Source organism: Knufia obscura (assembly GCF_036327395.1).
Source record: "Knufia obscura strain CCFEE 5817 isolate CBS 148926 chromosome Unknown scaffold_10, whole genome shotgun sequence".
Taxonomy (NCBI): domain Eukaryota; kingdom Fungi; phylum Ascomycota; class Eurotiomycetes; order Chaetothyriales; family Trichomeriaceae; genus Knufia; species Knufia obscura.
The window spans coordinates 482,249-502,976 of NW_027042696.1; the positions used below are offsets into that span (position 1 = coordinate 482,249).

Consider the following 20,728-nt stretch of genomic DNA (forward strand, 5'->3'; position numbering starts at 1 on the left):
ATAGCAAATGCGACCCCTCCCGGGGCATTGGCGACGCAATGTACGCAAACTCTCGGTTTACCTGGGAACGTGACTTCAAGGCCACTGCGTTCAAGTGTATGCCCGAAAAAGAATCATTGGATGAGAGTGCCCATGTGGATACCTCAGATATAGATTATTGTGCCGAGCGAGGAGAAGATGCCAAATGTCACACGATGGCTTACAAAATGGGCACATGCAAGCCGCTGGAAGATCCCAAGGCAACTGGTGACAGATTTAGTATATATACGGTAAGTAAAGCCATGCAAGTCCCTCTCAAGGTATAGGCACTGACAGGAATACGAAATGCAGATTAACAAGAGAGGAATTCTGTGTGTATTGTACGAAAAGAAAGACTGCAGTGATGAAGGTGGTGAAGCGATGTCTCATGCTCCTGTTCTTGGTGGCCCCCTTTACACGATTGACGTATCCTTCTCTGGGTACTACAAAGCTATCAACTGTGTGGCGGATCTACTATGCTCGCAATATGCCATAGACTCGGGCAACATGCTGTGCCAATAACACTATATGTTGTGGCTGGTACGGTTGACAGATGGACTGATGTAATCGCCACTTGTCAGGAAGGAAGCCTACGAGATGTCGAGACCTCCGAACGAGTCAGAAGCATAGGTGCAGACAGCATCGAGCATTTCTAGTCGGTTGCGAACAATGTACGGCCATACTCACAACGACACACCCTCAAACGACAGTTGCAGCAAATGGCCTCTTACGCGAATTCCCGTCCTCGGACCGCCATCTCGGCCGTAGCGTTCACGAATACGAGTATGCACCACACCAAAGCAGCAAATAGGCTACCAGTATACAGACGACCATGATTGGTGGAATGCTTACAGACCGAACCTAGCGTGAGCCAAAGTTCCGTGGTTGGCTATTGCACAGCCACATCTCGCGATTCAATGCTTTTTGCCACCGCTTGGCATGAGTTGACGCGGCGGAGCATGGTGTCTTCCAGCGTAATCAGGAAAATATATGACTACGCAGAGTCTCGAGGCCTTGTCTTCGTAACATATTTCATACACCGACCAGTTCGCAACATAACAAAGTACAATACGTTACAAAACTCATTCAGATCATCTTCACCTTCAACCGCCCCACGAAACTCAAGCCAAGACTCACTTCAAAACACTCATTACACCGATCTCAACCCCAACTAACGACCATGGTCCTCGAACTCCTCATAATAGGCTGCGTAGTCTACCACTACCACCAGAAACACAAAGTCGAGAAACAAGCCCGCGCCGCAGCCCTCGCGTCCGGCATCCCACCACAATTCATCAACAAGGACGGGTCAATCTCGAGGACATACCAAGGTCAACGGGTCGCACCGCCACCGTATCTAGCACCAGGTGGAGCACTGCCGCCGTCGTATGTTGATCGAGATGTTAAGGTGCAGAGTCATGTCGCGGGACCGGTACTGGTAGATGGACAGGGCGGGTTACCGAGGTATACGGATGTGCCGCAATATACGGCGAGAGACGAGAAGGCGCGGTAATGCGGTTGGGAATGCGAAGGACTAAAGCTCACTCGTAGCTTTCGGTTTTTTACAAATGTGAGGATCAGCAAATAAGGCGGTGGCGACATTGGCATTGCAGCGTGGCGTTAGGGGTTGGTTCTTTGATGTTCCTTTACCGGTTGTACAATAATAATTTGATGGACCTTCCAGGTGTGTATAACACGAATGCACTTGAATACGATACAATCTCTCAGCCCAAGTACGTCTTGGCCACATCCCATTCAGATCACCCTTTGGTTTCCACATGCCGTCTTTGCTAAGTTGAACATATCAAAACTTTATTGCAGCACAAAAGGTACAGTAATCCTCAAGAAATGCACATCAGCGTCGCCACCCAGCCGAAGACTCGACTTGCCTTTCGGGTAAGCACAACTCCAACCCAAATTACAGGGGAAGACATCCCCATCACGAGCGAAGGCACGAAGTACCTCGAAAACGGTCCAATCCAACTCGAACTAACCCAGAGCACATCAGAAGCAAGCACAACTAAGCTGCGCAGGAAGCCACCATTCATCACCCAACGCAAGCACGACAAAATTGATCCATCACAAGAAAGCAAAACCCGATCATAAAACAGGCGGGGCTTCCATCGAAAAAAGCATGCCCCACCACAAACAACGCACCGCCTTCCCCAGGCAAACGCGATCGAGCCATCAATGAAGGCAATACCACCTCACCAGCCAAGTACGACCGCAAGGACAGTACGATGAAGGTAGCGCGTGCAGGATGGCACGAGCGGACCTGGTTCGACCTGCCGTGATGCAGTACAACTCAAGCAGAAGAATCGACGCGATGGAGATTTTGCGGTAAAACGGGAAGTCACGGCTCATAACACGGCCTTACATGTCATGACATGCCATGATACTAGAAGGAGCAACCCTGCATGAATGACCAAAAGGCAGGCACGACTGCAATGACGGCCAGGGAAGCGCGGTAGGGGAGGAAGCCCCGAAGCATATTGGGGAAGGCACGACTGCCGCTGAAGTTCAAGGCAGGTACAAGCGGGAACTCGTGAATAGGCAGTCGCGATGGACGGTCTAATGTAGGAAGGTGGCAAAGCGTGTCAAGGAAGGCACGGTTACGCGTGAGTGACTTGGCAGCAGTGCTGCACACCTGCGCAACTCTCGGCGCAGCCGAGTAAAGCACTGTGCCACGAGCCTCAGAAGGTACGCTGACTGCATGGGTAGAGTAATTCCCAAATCACCCATAATACTGGTAGTTTATTCCGCATTGGTTCATTATGCTATGCTATACCATTCCCAGACCCATTCTTCGTGCTAGTCTCATAATCATGCTCTTGCTCTCATAACTTCATCGAACCACGTTCCCAATCTACTCCGCAACTTCAACCCCCTCCCTCAACCCCTCAACCTTCAACTCCTCCCCCATTGCCCTCCGATAAATATCCCTCACATCATCGGTCGTAGTCTCAAAGTGACTCGTCGCATCATAACTCTTGCTAATAAAGATCCCATCCTTCGTCCCATCACCAGTCGGCTCATAAAGCGGTATCGGCGGACCCATGAACTTCTCCTCTATCTTGCCCAATCTATCCAAACCAGGCTGCAATTCAAGGTGATGATTCGCGCTGCTCTCGGCAATGGTGGAGACAATGGCGATGTAATAGCCCCGAGGACAGACGTTGTGCGCTGCGCTCACCATGGCGATGTAGATGTCGTGTTTGCGGCCGACTTGGGACTGGGGGATGATGAGCTGGCAGGAGTCGGAGTCGTTGGTTTTGTCGAGGGGGTGGTTGAGGATGCAGATTGCTTTGAGGAGGTAGCCTGTGATTCGGGTCTTGCCGGGGAAATACGACGGGTCACCGAGGATCATCTTTGTTTTGGTCTCGAATTTCATGGTTGCGTCTTCGGAGCCGCGCTCTTGCATTGTGGCTTTTATGCCTGAGACGCGGCCGTCGGAGTTGGTGATGATCTCGTCGACGGAGGTGTTGAGCATGTAGGTGCCGCCGTAGATTGCGGAGAGACGGGCGAAGCCTTGGGGGAGCTCGCCTAGGCCGTAGAGGGGGTAGATGTAGGGTGATTTGCCGTAGCGGGCCATTGAGTTTGCGTAGAGGCGGATTCGTTCGATGGTTTCTTTGGCTTGGCCTGGGTTGTTGATGTATTCGTCGGATTGGTAGAGGGCCATGGAGTGGCCGATGAAGTCGCGGGTTGTGGCTTCGAGGCCGAATTTGTCGTAGACGTCTTTCATTGTGCATTGGTTGATGTTGAGGCCTGTGTGCTGTTAGTATGGGCTGGGCTGTTTCGGGGTGAGGCGCATACCCTGGTGTGAGCTTGGGTTGCTCTCGTCGAATGAGCCAGCCCACTCTAGGAACTTCTTTGCCCTCCTCTTCTCGAATAAACCCATCAATGGACTGCTCAGTGCTTCGGAGGCGCTACTCGGCACCTTGGCGACTGTTGCTCGTGTGCCTGCGCCTTGTTGTACGAAACTGCCCGCAATCTGTCTGAATTCGAGGTACCTTGTGACATCGGTCGAGACGAGGATGTTGGTAAGTTCGCCGTTAGCCATGAGGAGTTTCGGGACAAGGTCGACGTTCCAGTCGTTCACACGGCCGTACTTCTTCCATGGCTCTTCACCTGGCTGGAAATTGTTGTATTTCTTGTAGAGCTGTGCAGGTGTCAAAAGTAGGAACGGAGGGTAGAGGAGACGAGACTGACGGCTTCGATGTTCAGCGACGCTGATTCACTTCGAGTGCGTCAGTATGTAGCCCTGGTCCTGTAGAGGATGTCCGTCTCTTACCCGCCATAGTGGTCATTGCGATCGATGTGGAGGACCTTCTTTCCCTTGACACTGAGCACGCTGGTTTACCGTCAGCTTAGCGTGCCGGCATGAGATGTGATGCGCCATCATACCCAGACAAGACACACTCGGTCAACCCTGTTGCATATCTGTATCAGTACTGTTTACACATCCAGCGAACTGCGGGGTCAGTTTTACCTGTACCAAGCACTACCACATCATATTCGGGTGCGATTTCATCCATTCTGAGTTGGTAGACTGAAGAGCAGTCGCAGTACAGCGCAGTGTAATAAGATATCAACAAAGAAAGCTTCCTGACCACATGTTCTCTCAAAGCCAGTCGGTGAGGGTCAAGACGTTAGCGCCAAGTGGCACGGTCGCTGCAAGGCGTCACCGAACGAATTGGAGATGCAGATCACCCGTCCTCAGGGTCTAGAATTTTGCATGATTTGCATTCTTGAGACGAGGTAGACGTGGAAGAGAAGATGAAGCAGGAGTGTAGTACAATACCATTACGAATATAGAGTAGCACTAGCTGCTGAAAGACATTCATCAGTCCACCTTCATAACAACTAGCTGCGGCAGGAAGATGGCATGAATTTGGTACCCAATACACCCAACCATGGACACCTCCATATTCATAGCTCTCAACTCCATTGCCAACACCATATGCCGATCTCCCAAATATAAACCTCCCAGGGTATCATGATCAATTCTGTAACGTTTGCGCCTTCATGCCTCTTTCCTCCTACTCAAATCTCACGCTCTTGCCTTTCTTAGCGGCATTACCTTCTTCACTTGGTCCAGCCTTCCGCTTACGACGGCCTTCCTAAGATCCGCCGTTAGCAGTACCTGCACCCGCACCACCCGAAGCAACCGCAGCACCCGATCCAGACCCATTCATGAGCTTGGCTGCTTGTACAGCTCCAACTTTGTGAGCCCATCCTGCAGCAGGCTGATTCTTTCTCACCGTGCGTATTTCGTCTGTCGAGAAGCCAGGAACTCGGATATTATACTGTCGTTCAAGGATGACTTGAACATCCTTTGCCTCGAGACTTTGCGCGCCCCTAAGCTTGGCCAGTCGGCACGAAGAAACTAGGAGGTCGTCTATGAAGTCGTCGACCAGGCCTAGGCAAATCTGAGGTTTTGTTAGCTCTTGCACGGATGCACATATTGGGGTTTGACATACCTCTTCAGCTTCAGCAGTCAGCTGATCCTCTGAATTCGGACCAAGGACTTCTCGAACAAGATCATTCAATTTCTTCTTCGACAACAGATGGCCGTCTTCACTGTGCTCTAAGACATAGCCTGGAAAGGTCGTGATGGCTGGCTGCGCAAGCTGGCCTGAGAACCCGACGTTCGCTCCGCCATTCAACGTAGGTCGAGCAGGTGGCATCTGGACAGGTGTAGGGTCTGGAATTTGTAGATTCTTCGGTATTGATGGAGGATTCGTTTTCATACCATTAATAGGATTGAGAGGGTGCGTGTTCACGGCCGATTGGGGATGAGCATGAGACGCCTGTATATTCGCGCTTGGATGTACTGCGCTTTGCGGCCCAGCAGCAGTGTTTGGTCGACTTTGCGAAGGTTGTGACATCATTGCACTCGACGCGTTGAATGGTGTCTGGATTTGAGCCTGATCGATAGGCGTCTGCTGCGGTCCAGTAGTCACTCCCGCGCTTTGCGGCGTACCCTGGACTGGCGCGCTTCCAGCACTTGCCGCATTAGCACGAGCAGCGGCTTGTGCTGTGGCGATACTATGCGCCTGCGGCCCTTGTGCATTCTGCTGCATCTGCGCACCTTGTGGTTGATTTTCACTCGCACCGGCATTTTCATTAACAGCCTGACTGGGACCGCCAGGCTGAGGATATCTTTGTTGCTGTTGCTGCGGTCGCGCACTCCTGAATTGCTCTTGCTGTTCCTTGAACTTTTCCATGAAGTTCTGGCTTTCTCTGATTGCCTTGTCGCACTGCTGGAGCTTAGCCTGCAGGCCCGTAGTCTCTTCTGGAGTCAATGGATTTCCACCCTGTGTTCTAGCATTGGCCGCTCGCTGTAATTCATTTCTCTTGGATTTGGCCATCTGCGCTCGCTGAATGGCTTGTCCAAATCGAGCTTTGGCCTCTTGCAGCCATTGCTCAGCCGGTCTCGTTCCTTCAGTCATAGCTGGAGGATAGAAAAATTGTTGGGTATTGACTCGTGCTTGAACGTCGGGAAGAAGTTGGGAGAAAGTGACAGAACCACTGGATGATTGAGATTGAGCTTGGGGTTGGCCGTTCGGCTGGGGCTGATTCTGAGATTGTTGATTCGGTGTTGGTTGTACGTTGGGCTGGGCGTTGGCTTGCTGGCTTGCCATCTGCTGTGCAGCTCTTTCTCTCTGCGCTGCTGCTGCTCGCTGCTGGTTGAACGCCTTCATACCCTGCATAAGAGTATTCGAGAGTTTCGCTAGGTCTTGAGAGGCCTTGACATATCCGGGATCATTCTGGTTGTGCTGATTGTTATTGATATATTCCCAGTAAGTCTTGACTCGTTGTTCGGTTTGAGATTTCTGTTGAGGGTTCAGATGAGGTAATCGCTGAACTTGTTCGGGTCTGATCAAATTCTGCAATGGGTGGTTCGCAGGGCGTGGCTGCGCCGGTGCCTGCGCCTGGCCTGGAGCGCCGTCCATAGCGACTGCCTCACTTCAGATCGGTCATGCGAGGTTTCGTCTCGGTTGAGTGCAGACTATGTGGTACAGGGTCGTAGAGGCACTCTCAGGCGGGCAATCTGTCGTAACACAGAGGTTGACACGCCTGGCTTCGACCAAATTGTGATGGCAAGCGACAGTTGTCACCTTGTTGTCTGATCTTCGATCTGCTCGGTTCTAGTACGGTCAGAACTTACAGACTATCGGATCTGTATGATCCGCAATGCAGTTACCAGTACAGCGAATTGGGGAGCGAGTAATACAGCAGATCAGAACAGGATTAGTAGTTGAATAGTCGTCAAATAGCTAGGTGCTCAACGCCCACTTCGTCCACCACTGCAGTCCCGCCGTGCTCCAAGAATCAGGGCAACTTTGCCGAGTGGAAGCAAGCAACATTCCCACCAACGCTATGGCGGGAGGACGATACACTCATCCTTCTTGCTCGTTAGATACATCCATGTGGGGATGGCAACTACAACACCTGCTAGTCTTCTACGAGGTTGACCTGTATGTCACGATTCGCGGGTTGTGTAAGGATCGCGCATTTCTAGGGCAAGCCTTTCTTTATTCAAAGGCCCAGACCTGGTACAAGGTACAATTAGGCAGTGCTCAACCTATATCTCTTTCCTGGCTCGCTTCGTGCTATTTCTGTGCCACTGACACAGCATCAAGAGCGACAAGAAGGGGTGACGATGCGGTGCTTTCCTGTGGAAGCCCACAAGCCTGCCTGTCGAGATTTGGACCCAGTTTCTGCACCACACGCCCGATCATGTACTACTTGTACCTAATCTTTTCGAGGGTGGACTCGAACCGTACACTTCTCCACCAATGTTCGTGCCACCGATAGCGTCCTCATCATGATCAGCATTCTCACGAATGGTCACTTGATTCGTTGTCGTGTGGCGCATTGATGCGATGATTGCCTACCGTCGTGGCGGCTACATAGCTTGGTGTCAACCCGTTTCTAGCTTCGAAATTGTGGACCCTCTGTCCAACGTCAAGTAGACCTCGCTGCCTGCGAGCATGCCATTCGCGAAGCACTCCATGCTGATACCATTCTCGTCCAGAAACGTGGGCAGACGTTTCTGGCGGGACCATCCAGATATTATTGAAGTCGAACTGAAGATGCGTGATAGCATTTGGGCAGTTCTCGAGGAGTGCGCGGGCGGCGCTTTGGTGGCCAATCCCGTGACCGCCGGTCGTTGCTGGCAGGCTAGCGAGGAAGGCTCGCCATGCTGCTAGTTGAGGTGCACCATCCAGCACCTTGGTCTGAATGGCTGTTAACAGGGTGGTGACGGCTCGAAGTTGAAAGGCCAGAGGTCTGGATGTACATCCTACGTTGAACGAAGAGAGCGCTCGGCCTTGCGATGTATCGAACCACATTGCTTGACATAGTGTGGAGTTGGCGGCAATAACTTGGATATTTCTATTCACAAGTTAGCTTCTTTGCTACGCAGGTTTGAACTATGTGAAGGGTTCTCGCAGGTTCGAGGGGACTAACTTTACCTGTATACAGTGCCTTTCAGCACTGACAATACAGCTCAGTGCGAACATTCGTAAGTATGCTATTGACATTTTTAGCACTACCCAGAAAGGTGGGATGCCTTCGAGCATGACGGATTGTGTAGGAGCTAGTAGATCACCGAGCTTGCTCCTGCTGCAGACGGACCACACGACTTCTGATTCGTGGTCGAGCTGTCGCTTCAAAAGAACTCCGGCAAGAAACCTTGCTACCTGGGTCCGCTTTGTTAGGTTCTCATCACATTCCAGTAGCAATCGGATGATGAATAGCCAGTATTCTGCTAATGGTGGCCGTGGTACAAATAGCAATCGGCTTGTACCAATATCGATGCAAGACAGTTGAGGGCTAAGCATGTCTGCACCCGAGGTCACTAGATAGTGTAGTGCCTGTGCTTGCTTCAGACGTCTGGCACTGTCCCGCCGTAGCCTGTACTGAGATACCCCACGCGTACAGCAAAGCACAAGATATCCGGCATAGTATGAGCTCCAACGTGCACCAGAATTGACACCGAGTTGAAGGAATGTCACATTGCTATGGGCAGCCATGGTACTTGAAAGTCTAAAGCATGCTCGTAGCAAAATTCCTGCCTTTCATCAGTAACACTCTGCCGCCACTGACGGTTGAAAATCTCGTGACTCCAGCCATAAGCACACATCAAGCCCTTCCAGTTGCTGAGGTATGTCTTACCAAGACTGAGCATGTGCCAGATGATACAAGCCGTTTGTTGCTCACCTAGATGAAAGACGGATCTAGCCAACAGCTGATTCGGACCTTGAAATGTAGTGCAATTACAGCCAAATCCGTAAGTAACATACTGTGCGAGTAAGAGTTTCCGGTAATGTCGCATCTGCATCTGAATGTGCTCCTCAGCAGTTCGATGGCAGCGTAGACGGTTCGACACGAACTCGGCGGCACTACGATGCACGTACTGAACCTTTTTGTCGTGAGCCTCATACAGCTTCTCAAATCTTTGGTGTCGCGAGCAGCACCGGCTGCGACTCCTAGGATCTTCGAAGCCACATGTGCACACAGCCGGGATAGAAGAGGACGGCGACGGCAGCTTGCTGTCTGATACCTGCTGTGCATGCCACTGGATCCAAGCTTCTTCAGGAACGACCTCAGGTACTTCGAGCAATCCAGCAGTGCGAGTCCGAATTTTGCGTTCCATTGCTTTGCAGGCAACTCTAATCTTGTCAACGGCTTCCAGACTAGGCACATCTGCGATATGGAGACATTTATTCAGCAGCTCATCATCTGTAGCAAGCGTGAAGTCCAGCAACGAGAGAGGGATGTATTGTGACAGTGACAAGTAGGCCACGGTCTCATCTTGATATAGCTCTTCGTCCTCCTGCAGACGTGACCACATCTGCTCGTACAGCAAGGACATTTCGCGTGGCATTTTCTGTAAGCGTTTGGTCAGTGTCTCGATGTCGTCTTCGTTGCGAATGCCCACACATAGACTTTTGACAGCCATGATCGCCCACAGAAAAACGCCATCTGCGTTGGATGCTACCGTGTGAGCCAGCTGATCGATGGAGGCACGATCTCTGGCGTCGTATTCAGCCTCTCGAAGCTCAATTTGTAGCTTGTCCGCAGCGGTCATCCAAATATCTTGGAAGGTAAGGTCCTGTAGGCGTACCTTGGGTAGCGAGCAAAAAGCTTTTTCGAAAGGTAGTTCTTGCCTGCTCGATATGCAAAGCTTGAAGTCCGGTAGTTGAGACAACGTGTCGACCAGATCAAGGATATCTCTCAACTCAGCAGTCTTATCGAATTCGTCCAAGCCATCCAAGAATATGCAGCCCTTCTTTTGGGTAGTGTTCAAGCTCCATACAATAGCGTCCACCAACTGTGCATTTGACCAGTCCTCTGTGCTCTTGTGAGAGACAACGCCTCTGTTGCGCAAGACATATTCTCTTGCTATTTCGTCGTCTGCTCGAAAGATATCATGGAGTAGAGTGCATAAACAACCAGACAGACTCCGCTGGACCTCTTCGCCATACAACCAGAAGTAGAAGCGAAGGATCAGGATATCATTTGACCGGAAGTGGCTTGCAAGGTGTTGCAAAATGTCTGTGTGTGATGATAGAAACTTCATGAATGTGCTCTTGCCGGAGCCAGGCTTGCCGGATACCCAAAACACTGACTGGCTACTGGAGATCCAGTCTGCAAGGATAGAGATTGGTTCTTGGTTGGTCGACCGGATTGCCCAGTTGAAAGTTCCTCGATGTGTCTCACGAATTTGATTGGCGCGAGCACCGATCTCAGGAAAGCGCAGAGAGTTTCGTACAGCTTCGATATCTCGTTGGAGCTGGAGTTCCCGTGCCAGACGCGCTTCCTCCTGCAGGTGTTTATCGTATTGCTCTTTGCTCATTCCGTTGAGATAGAGATCGCCAACAACCACATTGCCGCCCATGACAGTGGTGTCGCCGTAGCTGCTCACCTCCACACCAGTGACAGCATCGTAACTTCTCTTTACGTGCGTGTCCGGACGGGACAAGTCTCGCATGCTACTATCAAAGCCAACATTCTGATGAGACATACTTTGTTACTCGTCACAAGAAGACGACAAGGAGGACGTCTGTTTCGTTTGCCATGATCGAGGTCTGGGCGCTTCTCTCGTAGGCCTGTGCATCATGGATGTGCCATTATAGACAAGCAAAAGAACGAGTTCATTGTCGAAATTCACAGACACGAAGGCTTTGACGATGTGACACGGCAACAGCCATATCGGCTGGTGGGGCAAGCAGACTAAGTAGCCAGCCCAAGGAGAAAAGCAATAGGTGTGACGAGGTGAGCAAATCGAAATGCGCTACAGAGCCAGCAAGTCGGCCCTACTAAGCATCACGTGCTCGTGATGTGCGCTTCAAGCAACAATTTCTACCGTATCAGCGCTCATCCTGCCACGCCCGGAAACTCAACGTGAGCGCCCCGTCACAGCCATAATTTTCTACAACCTCAACTACCCACCACATATTCAACACTATTCGTTTCGAATCATACAGTCATCATCCTAGCATCAAGAGGAAGAGATTCATATACATTTCACAAGAACAGACGAAAATTCAGAGCAGCGCAAGCATTAATCGAAAGAGCCGCTATTTAGCTAGCCGCTCACTCATTTTACACGAACCGCTCATCTTGACTTTCCGGGACGTGCCTCCGCACGGAATATCAACGTGGCCGCCATACCTGCCCTAAATTGTGCTTAAGCGGTCATGTTGGTACTCCGTGCAGAGTCATCTTGACTTTATGATTGTGGTCTTATGAACAAGGCACCTGCTAATTTCTCGGTAATAGTGAGTCTCCGATGTCAGTAGGCTCAACAAGGTCTTGTCTCGAGCTATTAACATTTGGAGGAAGCCACAGAAGCTGCCCCGGCCCGATCAGAAGTGGAATGCGAGCAGGGCAGTGAGGATCGAAGACGACCGGCGTCTCTGTGACTAGCAATTCAATCTCTAGATCCCGGCGTGATATCTTCAACAGCACCGAGATCCCACATCTGAGCATAGGTCTCTGCGTCGATGATATTAACTGTCGGATTAGCGGCGCGACAATTGCGTGCTCTACGATGCTCTTGATAAGTTGTACAGAGCGCTGTGATAGGGCTCGGATTCCTATCAGATATGCAACTGAGTTGTGGAATGAGAAGTCTCGTGACGGTGGGTTCGATTGAGATGCAGACTGGGACAGGCGGCGAGACCACGATAGGGAGTATTCAGTTCGTTCGCCAGGTAATGAATGTTGAATTGGGCGTGTCAGTTAAGTGTAACAGAATTTTGTGAAGTACTCATAAAGTTACGTTGATCTGGGTATAGAGTGTGGCTGCAATGCGCCTGAGCAACGCGGTAACGAATCGCTCGAGTTTGAAACATATCCGCAGCAACGAGAACAAGGCGGTTTTCGTTGGTGACTCGTACATGATTCGACTGTCTGAGAGCTGGCGCCATGGCTGGGGGGTGGAGGTATGGCAAATTTAACAAGAGCAGGAGAGTTGTTACGGCATGTCGGGAGGTGCCGTGCACATGGGAGGTGTAGTACAAGGAGGCTTGAATGTGGTTGTTGGCGTCAGTCAGGCATGGTGGCATACGACCGACCACTAGTATCGCACGTTATGCCACTGGCAGTATAGCGCCGCTGCAACCTCCAATGTTAGAGGACATCATCTCCTGCCTGTTCAATGAAGTAGCTACTGTCGTTGAGACTGATGAATAAACATCATCGTAATCCAGACAAGGATTGTTACCAATTTTGGAATCATATAAGCTGTGTTATTATGATGATAATACTGAGGTCTCCAGGATCGAAGCAGCGGAATGAAGTTGAACCACACCCATGTCAACCCATCTCGAACCCGCAAGCTTTGAACTCCTTTTGCAAAGCTGACTCAAACGATATTCCATCACACGTGGCCTGCTTGGCAGCAGTAATAATCTTTCTCAAAGGGTGTCCCTGGTAAGGAAACGGATGAAAGCCGACTTCGGGAGTCGGCGGGCCCGACTGTGTCGTGGAAGTAGCTCGTCCATGTTCCGGCCGAAAGAATGTTTTCGCTTCGGGCATGGCTAGGTCGAACCTTCCCTCGCTTTCCATACGATCTTCTTCGGGGTCAGTCGTGGGATCGAAACCGTAGGCTTCTTCATTCTCCAAGCGTTCCATAAAGAATTCGCAGATAGATCTTGCTCGGTGTGCAAAATGATGTGGTGTCGCAAGTTCTGTGAGGTACTCAATGCTCTCGCGGAAGTACGTGTCTCGATTTGCAAGGCCACTGTCCTCGTCTGGCCACCACCTCGCATCCATTATCGTCACTACCTCGGCAGTCAGGATTAGATACGGTACGAAAGACGGCACTCTTCGAAGCGTGTAGAGGCTTTTGTAGGCTTTGACAAGCGCTAGAATATTTCTTGCCGCTTCGGCACAGACCGATCGGGATGATACTGGAGACTGGGTGATCCGCAAGTTGACGAAAGGTCGAAAAAGAAGTAGAACAGCGGAGTGATAGTATAGACTAGGTTGTTAGCAACATAGACAGGTCTTCTCGTAAGCACTTACTGTATAAAAAGCACAGTTGGCGTGGAGTTGCCGCCAAGTCGCAATTCGTCCGGCAGATCCTCGTACCACTGAAGATATTTGGTGTATATGTCCAGTATCCCGCGACCGGTTATCGGTGGTCTTCTTGCGTAGAACATATATGTAGCCTGGTGCACGATCTCGGAAAGATCCGAAAACCCCTTGAATACCAAACGCATATTGCTCCGTTGTCTAGTAGCACTATTGAATGCGTGGCCCTCGTCCGTATAAGGTATCCAGTCCTCGTGGTCTACTTCGTAAATAATGATAGGTTTGGGTACTTTGACGTCTCTGAGATCGATTTGCGGTACTCGGCCAACACATAGTGACCATGCCCTAGCACCATCATCAGCAAAACAACTATACAAGTCCGACATGCTTACTGTTCTAAGGTGAGACAGCCCCAAAAAGTTGCGGCACGGACTTGACGATCCATTGTGGGATATGAGTCGTTCGTTGAATGTTCCTGGCTGGATTCATCGCTCGGCAGATCAAGGTCGATAGCAATCCGCATTGCCTGTCGCGCGTAATGCCAGCTACTTAAATCGTTCCCTGAACTAGCCTGCCTGAGTGCCATCAGATTCAGGGCTTGTATTGTCGTCAGGGATGGGATCTCTGCGAGAGCCAATAGTCTCTGAGCTTCGTGAAAGAAATGATCACCGGCCGACCCAGGGTCGTCGGGGTTCTGACGTGCCTCTGGGACGTCTGTGAACTTGGCACCTATCGCAAGAAGGGCGTTTACAAGTAAGGGCGAACAAAACCTGTGCCTGCCAGCGTTATAGTCAACTAGGAAATGTTCTTTTGACAGGCTAGCAAAGGTTGGGTACTCCCAGCAGAAATACAAACCAAGCAAATGCTGCACAAGGAGGTCGTTTGTGGTGACGTTCGTCCATGCTGCAGGTGAATGTTGTGGGCCGCCCGGACCTTCATCGCCTAGCAACTGCTCCTGAGCTTCAGAGGAAAAACGAGACGGACCGAACATAGCGGCCGGTACGCGATCAGCATCCCATACAGAATGCGGCGAAAGATCTTGTCGTACTTCTAGGAGATTGGGTTCCGTGGTCCTGTATCCTTGACCATGCTGGCTTCGGCCTTCACTTTGCTGGGGTGAATTTCTACTTGATTGAGTCTGTGTATGTAATCCAGCATCCACAGGGGTCGAATTCGCGTCTGAATACTGTGCCGGACAAGTCAGCTACTCCACCCGAAAACGATCAATGCTTTGGAAAGCTGACCCGACCTTTGACAATGTTTCTTCGACCTCTGATCGCAAGTCGGCGGGAAGAGCCGCACTCAATGTCAGCTTTTGCAATACACCTGAAAGACCATGATTCATTTCTTCCAAGGAGTGGATTCGATCCATGCTATCGTCGAGCCGCCTGTCGCCATGTCAGCCTCTCTGGCCTGGACTTGCACAGATCCTGTTCGCTACTTCTTGTTCTTTTCCCGCTTGCGATCCCCATATATGCAGACTGTACCGTCTTTCGCGCACTTCGCACATACTGGCTCGCCCGAGCATTTTGTCCGCAACGAACGACACCTATCGCATGCATGGCTTGTATGCTGTTTAGGCCCCATCGCGTAAGACGCATCAACGTGATGCAACGTTTGGGCCGTCAAGCGGCAACTGAACGTGGGCCAGGCAAAGTATGGTGCACGCGAGCTTTTGCATCCAGGTGAGCTTCTGTGGTAGCAGTCATAACCAGACGCGCCACGGATATGCAAGGCCGTCCTTGTCACTCACGTGCGATGACGTCATATTGGCTATCGAGGCACTCGACCAATTTTTGTAGCCATGGCAGGCGCGGCGCGGAGTTCGGCGTAGGCATCCTCCACTTCCCTAAAGTTGTGTTTGACCGGCAACGCGATTGCAATAGGTATCGACCCAGAAATGCTTTGGAAGTGACATCCTTGACCACAAAGCATGCGTAGACTGTGGTCTACCTTTTTGGTCTCTTGCGACAATCCAATTATTCTGGGGGCGCGTTGAGGCTCGGAAACAGCTCTATTGCATCCGGAACAATACTCATCCGTCTGTTAACTCAGCTTGGCCTTCCATGCCGGATCATGATGTCGACCAAGATATGTAGTGTCGTCGCACATTACGGGCGATCCCTTACAGTGTTCCTTCTCCGGACATGCGGTGCTCGAGGCTAACAGATAGGTTGTGCAGAAGGGAAGATACGCTGCAAAATGGAACGGAGTACCTACAAAGGAAGGCACTCGGGCAGCTCATCAATGATGAGGCTTGGGGTTTAGTCAGGCATGGTGGTGCGAGTAACTCTTAGCCACGGGCCCGACAGGCATTTTCAATGACTGATTGAATCTGGTTGTTCCAGATTAGTAATTTCAAGGCTTGTATGCTAGGTAGTGCTCCGTGCTTCACGGGGAGATCTTACTACCGTCAATATAAGTTGTCGCCGTTGCATACAAGGGGATGAGGAAGAAAGGGCACAGAGGAGACGTGCAGAGAAGGTGCACTGTGTGACTCTAGCAAATAGTGATGCGCGTTCAACTATCAGTGCTCGCGTCAAGGCGCGCCATCACGTGCGTGACCCAATGAATATTGCAGCGGCTGACAGAAATTTACTTGGTTTCATTTGCTATCATGACGGCGAATTGATTATCTACGGCGGCAGCTCTATGCCATTGCTATCGGTTCTTCGGCTGCGGCCAGTGATCGATAACAGTCTCCTGCCCAGTCAAAGTAAAGTTGTAAGTAGCCTGCGTCGGCACATCCACAAGCAACGAATACTCTCCCGGATACAGCACAGCGTTCCCCATGTCGTCGTATCTTGCTAAACTTCCCAGTGTGAGGTTCAAGTTCGCGGTCTGCGATTGCCCGCCTGCGACATTAAACAGTCTCTGGTATGCAACGAGTTGCTTCAGTGGGTATGGCTGTGGACCGTATTGACCGGTAATGAACAGCATGGTAACAAAGTCGGATGCAACATCTCCATCATTTGACACGTCGACTTGTACTGCGTCGGCGAATGGACAGAGGTCGACGTACGAGTAGGTCGCATTATCGCAGGAAGAGACGAGCTCCGAGATGTCGTAGGATGACGCGGAACCGTTCCCTGAAGCGGCAAAACTGGCTGTAAAGTTGGTGTAATGCAAGCCGTATCCGAAAGGAATCGTAGCATTGTCGTACCATTTGTATGTTCGACCGGGATTGCCAGAGGTTTCATTCGGTCGCAGGTTCATGTCCAGCATACCTATCTCATTTATATAGTTTCCTGGATACTGTGTAACCGGCAGTCGTCCAGCTGGTGCTACCTTGCCAAGGATTATGTTCATGAGGGCTGTACCTCCGTCCTGGCCCGGATAACCGCCCCACATGATGGCAGAGATATTGGGGTTTGACAGGAATGGTGAGCTGTCGAGCTGATCGCCCATGCTGAGCACGATCATGGGCTTCCCAAGCTCGGCAATCCAAGAAACGAGATCGATCTTCCCACCTGTCCAATGGATGGTGTTGCGGTCCCCAGACTCATCGCCAGAAGCTCCATCAGCGTAAATGACAATGTCTGCTGCCGCCGCTGCATCATAAGCATCATCCCAGCCATCTGTGGTCGGATCACCACCTCCTCCTCCATACATGGTGTCAATACCAGCGATCTTCTGTGCAGCCTGGAGAGGAGAATTGAGGTATGGTGCTACACCGGCATAGTTGCCTTGCATTTCCTCAGTGGCATTCGCCCAGTTGCCGATGAATGCGAATGTAGTATTTCGGCCAGACGGTAGCGACAAAGGGAGGGTGCCATCGTTCTTGAGGAGGACGATGCCTTCTTCTGCTGCCTTCAAGGCAAGAGCCCCCGACTCGGGCGTGGCAACGTCACCAAAGCCAAGTGAGCGATAGGGCACTGAAGATGCCGAGTCGAAGTAGCCTAGTCGAATCAAAGCCGAGTAGAGCTTGACCACTGCTTGGTCGATATCACTCTGCTCAAAAAGTCCTTGAGTGAAGGCTTCACCCAGATGTCTCTGATAATATGTACCGCAGTTCAATTCGGTGCCGGCTATCAGAGCGTCCGCTACTGTTTGCGCACGCGTGTCTGCGTAATGCTGGTAGCCGAACGCGCTCTGAAGAGAGTCACAATCTGTGGTCACGTAGTTCTCCGGTGCTGTCCAGTTCCAATGATCCCGAAGGACGTCTTGAAGGATATATGGATCCAGACACGTCGGCAATCCATTCAGTGCGTTATATGAGCACATGATGGAGGCAACGCCAGCATCTCGAGCGCAAGTCTGGAAGGGCTGCATGTAGTACTCACTCAGATCTTGAGGTGTTACCTGAGCATCAAATTCATATCTCTGCACTCCATGCCAATTCTCCATGTCATATGCCACGAAGTGCTTGCACGTTGCCACAACCTTTAGATATTCCGGGTTCTTACCTCCTTGTAGGCCGTCAATGAGAGCAGCGACGTACGACCGAAGATGATATGTGTCCTCGCCAGGTGTCTCCTGGCCTCGACCCCATCTCGGATCCTTGTATGGGTTGATATTTGGTGTCCAGAAGTCGAGACCTGACCTATTGGCATTGTTGAAGGCTCTGGCCTCTGTCGAGACAACGGTTGCGACAGCATTGATGAGAGCATCATCAAAAGCAGCGCCCATCACGATTGGCTGAGGGAAAGAAGTAGCATAGGAGTAATCCCCCTCATCGGCAAAATCCACGCCGGGAGAAGAAGCAACGCCATGAAGAGCTTCGTCTACCATAGCATCAGTAAGAGTAGAGGGATAGCACAGACTATGTTACTCACTCCACCAGATATAGCTTGGCACACCGAGCCGCGGCACACCAGGAGAAGTGCTGCCAGTCAAGTTGAATTTCTCTTCGTTTGTGAGAGCTGCAACAAAGGCTTGTGCTCGCTCAGTGACACTGGCGGTAGGGTCGCAGACTGTGTTGTTAGATAGCGGCCCATTTTGACAGTCTGGGAAGAGGGCTGCTGAAGCCGCTCCTGCAAGGAGGACTTGCGTTGTTACTGAAGCTCTGACCATTGTGGGAGAGAGGCAGACGAGTAGCAATAGAAGCTGCACTGCCAGAAATGGCATGCCCTGAGGCCTGAAAGAGCTCATCTTATGTACTCCCCTCTTCGTGATCCTAGAAGCTTTCTCGAACCATGATCGGTCATAATTGCAATGCTCCGGACCGTCCTCCGTGCTTGCCACTTACCGATCATCGCACTCTCACCTGCAGGAAGTCATGCTTGAGGCTCTTCCGAACCTGTCAATGACACAATGGCGGAGTTGACGTCTGCATAAGAGCGTTGAAAACGAGCTTCAGCAAATCAAAGTCCGGGGATGTGGATCCTTGTGAATTCAGGCTGAATTCGGCAAATGTGGAGGTGAGGACGATCATTGCAGCAAGCACATGAGTCGATGAAGCTATTGGGCGGAAGCACCTAGTCGTACACTATGTCTTGGTAATCACGAGGCAAGACGGCCAAATGTACAACGCAAGATCCAAAGATGAGGAGGTACCACCGTGGTCGTACCCACTCCACCGGACGTGCTTGCCTTCTGTTGAGCCGAACTCCTCACACATGTACATATCTCGCACCGCTTTCTCCTTACAACCACCTCGTTGACAAGCCATCCTTGCAGCAGAATGTAGTCTCCAACATCATGATTCCGCACCTTCCTATTTTGCCTGCCGAAATGTCGCTAGATATCCATGCTGGTTAAAAGAGCAAAATCGTACACGATCGTGAGAAAGCTGTGCTTTTCGTGCTGGTAAGTTGCTGCTTCCAGATGTTGTTCGCGGTGCTGCGTCAGAAAGAGTTTGTCGTGCGGACTGCCGCATTTTATACATATCCACGTTTATGAGTGAGACCACTTTGGTTTCTGCTTCTCGGTAAAAGCCTTCATGCCAATCTTCTGATCCTGGCTGCCAAACAGGGAATGGAATATACGTCTCTCGTACTCAACGCCCTCCCTAATACCCAGATCCTGACTCTTATTGACCACCTCCTTCGCAGCAGTAACAGCGACCCTCGAGTAGCTTGCAATCTTGGCTGCGGTGGTCAAAGCCAAATCAACCACTTCTTTATTCCCTCCTTCGACTGCTTTTGCGACCAGACCGTCCCTCTCGGCTTGCTCACCACTGTAGTTATTACCAGTCAAAATCAGTTCCATCGCTTTGCTTTTTCCAATAGCCTTTGTCAACCTTTGCGAGCCACCAGCGCCGGGTATTGTTCCTAGCTTAATCTCAGGTTGGCCGAAATTGGCAGTCTTTGTTGCGTAGAGGATATCACACATCATGGCAAGCTCGCAGCCTCCGCCCAGAGCGTGACCAGATACAGCTGCAATGACCGGTGTTCTAATGGAGGACATATAGGACCATGATGCAATGAAGTTGTTCGTGTATGCGTCGGCAAAGGACAGAGAGGCCATCTCCTTGATGTCTGCACCAGCTGCAAATGCTTTATCACTGCCTGTGAGCACAATGGCTCCAACCTCCGGGTCCTCCTCGCAATTCTTTAGCGCATCGTTGAGCTCAACGAACAGAGCGCTTGAAAGAGCGTTTAGTGCTTTCGGTCTGTTCAACCTAATGAGAGCAACTCCTGGCTTTTGGCTGTCCTCCACTAATATGTTCTCATATGAGCTCTGAGTAGACTGGCATCGTACGAATCGAGGTAGAATGGGTTGTGCGAATGCCCGATACGAGCGGCTCAATGGCCGTGATGCTAACCGAGATGTGTTCATATTGTGCACGGTGTTGCTGCCACCCTTCTGAAAGTGAAGCACTGCTGGATCGTTGTTTACACCTCAAATTCGCAGTTGTACTCTGAACGATTTCCTCCGTCGTCAACCTCGGCTTTCCGAACAAGCAGCTGCTGGCAGTGGTGGCTGCCTCAGGATCAGATCACGTGCCTCAAGCTGCAGTCCTGCCTTGAAGCCTGGCACGGTCTGGCCACCCCTTAGTTCCTGCAGCAAGAATTAGCGTGACTTCCTCAACCGCAGTCGCACCGAATTCATTGCGGCAAAAGACTCAAGGAAATCGTGGCTTTACCAAACTTTTCGTCAAGCGAACTACTCAACCACGATCTCATTCAGCGCCTGTATCGCATAGCCTTGAGTGTGCCTAGCGTCGTCGAATTGCGAATTGCTACAAAAGCAGCCCTCCTTCGACCCCAACAACCCT

The 20,728-nt window shown here is 51.1% G+C and overlaps 7 protein-coding genes across 7 annotated transcripts; 1 reads left to right on the top strand and 6 right to left on the bottom strand.

Annotated features, from left to right (window-relative positions):
* Nucleotides 1-1,198: 1,198 nt before the first annotated feature.
* On the top strand, nt 1,199-1,531 carry PMZ80_007993 (uncharacterized protein; the record flags this gene model as incomplete). Its single annotated transcript, XM_064876397.1, has 1 exon — nt 1,199-1,531. One exon carries the CDS (start codon nt 1,199-1,201, stop codon nt 1,529-1,531), a length of 333 nt encoding a protein of 110 aa, XP_064727704.1.
* Nucleotides 1,532-2,884: 1,353 nt separating this feature from the next.
* On the bottom strand, nt 2,885-4,553 carry GDI1 (Rab GDP dissociation inhibitor alpha; the record flags this gene model as incomplete). Its single annotated transcript, XM_064876398.1, has 6 exons — nt 2,885-3,783; nt 3,832-4,177; nt 4,228-4,255; nt 4,310-4,369; nt 4,423-4,447; nt 4,508-4,553. The coding sequence occupies 6 exons, from the start codon at nt 4,551-4,553 to the stop codon at nt 2,885-2,887; spliced, it is 1,404 nt and encodes a 467-aa protein (XP_064727705.1).
* A 585-nt stretch (nt 4,554-5,138) lies between these two features.
* TAF12 (Transcription initiation factor TFIID subunit 12) lies at nt 5,139-6,974 on the bottom strand (the record flags this gene model as incomplete). The annotated part of the gene is made up of 2 exons (XM_064876399.1): nt 5,139-5,447; nt 5,499-6,974. 2 exons carry the CDS (start codon nt 6,972-6,974, stop codon nt 5,139-5,141), a joined length of 1,785 nt encoding a protein of 594 aa, XP_064727706.1.
* An 888-nt stretch (nt 6,975-7,862) lies between these two features.
* PMZ80_007996 (uncharacterized protein) lies at nt 7,863-11,053 on the bottom strand (the record flags this gene model as incomplete). The annotated part of the gene is made up of 2 exons (XM_064876400.1): nt 7,863-8,418; nt 9,330-11,053. 2 exons carry the CDS (start codon nt 11,051-11,053, stop codon nt 7,863-7,865), a joined length of 2,280 nt encoding a protein of 759 aa, XP_064727707.1.
* A 1,796-nt stretch (nt 11,054-12,849) lies between these two features.
* On the bottom strand, nt 12,850-14,560 carry PMZ80_007997 (uncharacterized protein; the record flags this gene model as incomplete). The annotated part of the gene is made up of 3 exons (XM_064876401.1): nt 12,850-13,516; nt 13,561-13,914; nt 13,962-14,560. The coding sequence occupies 3 exons, from the start codon at nt 14,558-14,560 to the stop codon at nt 12,850-12,852; spliced, it is 1,620 nt and encodes a 539-aa protein (XP_064727708.1).
* A 1,670-nt stretch (nt 14,561-16,230) lies between these two features.
* Nucleotides 16,231-18,582, bottom strand: PMZ80_007998 (uncharacterized protein; the record flags this gene model as incomplete). Its single annotated transcript, XM_064876402.1, has 2 exons — nt 16,231-18,293; nt 18,345-18,582. The coding sequence occupies 2 exons, from the start codon at nt 18,580-18,582 to the stop codon at nt 16,231-16,233; spliced, it is 2,301 nt and encodes a 766-aa protein (XP_064727709.1).
* Nucleotides 18,583-19,404: 822 nt separating this feature from the next.
* On the bottom strand, nt 19,405-20,289 carry PMZ80_007999 (putative secondary metabolism biosynthetic enzyme; the record flags this gene model as incomplete). The annotated part of the gene is made up of 1 exon (XM_064876403.1): nt 19,405-20,289. One exon carries the CDS (start codon nt 20,287-20,289, stop codon nt 19,405-19,407), a length of 885 nt encoding a protein of 294 aa, XP_064727710.1.
* Nucleotides 20,290-20,728: the final 439 nt, after the last annotated feature.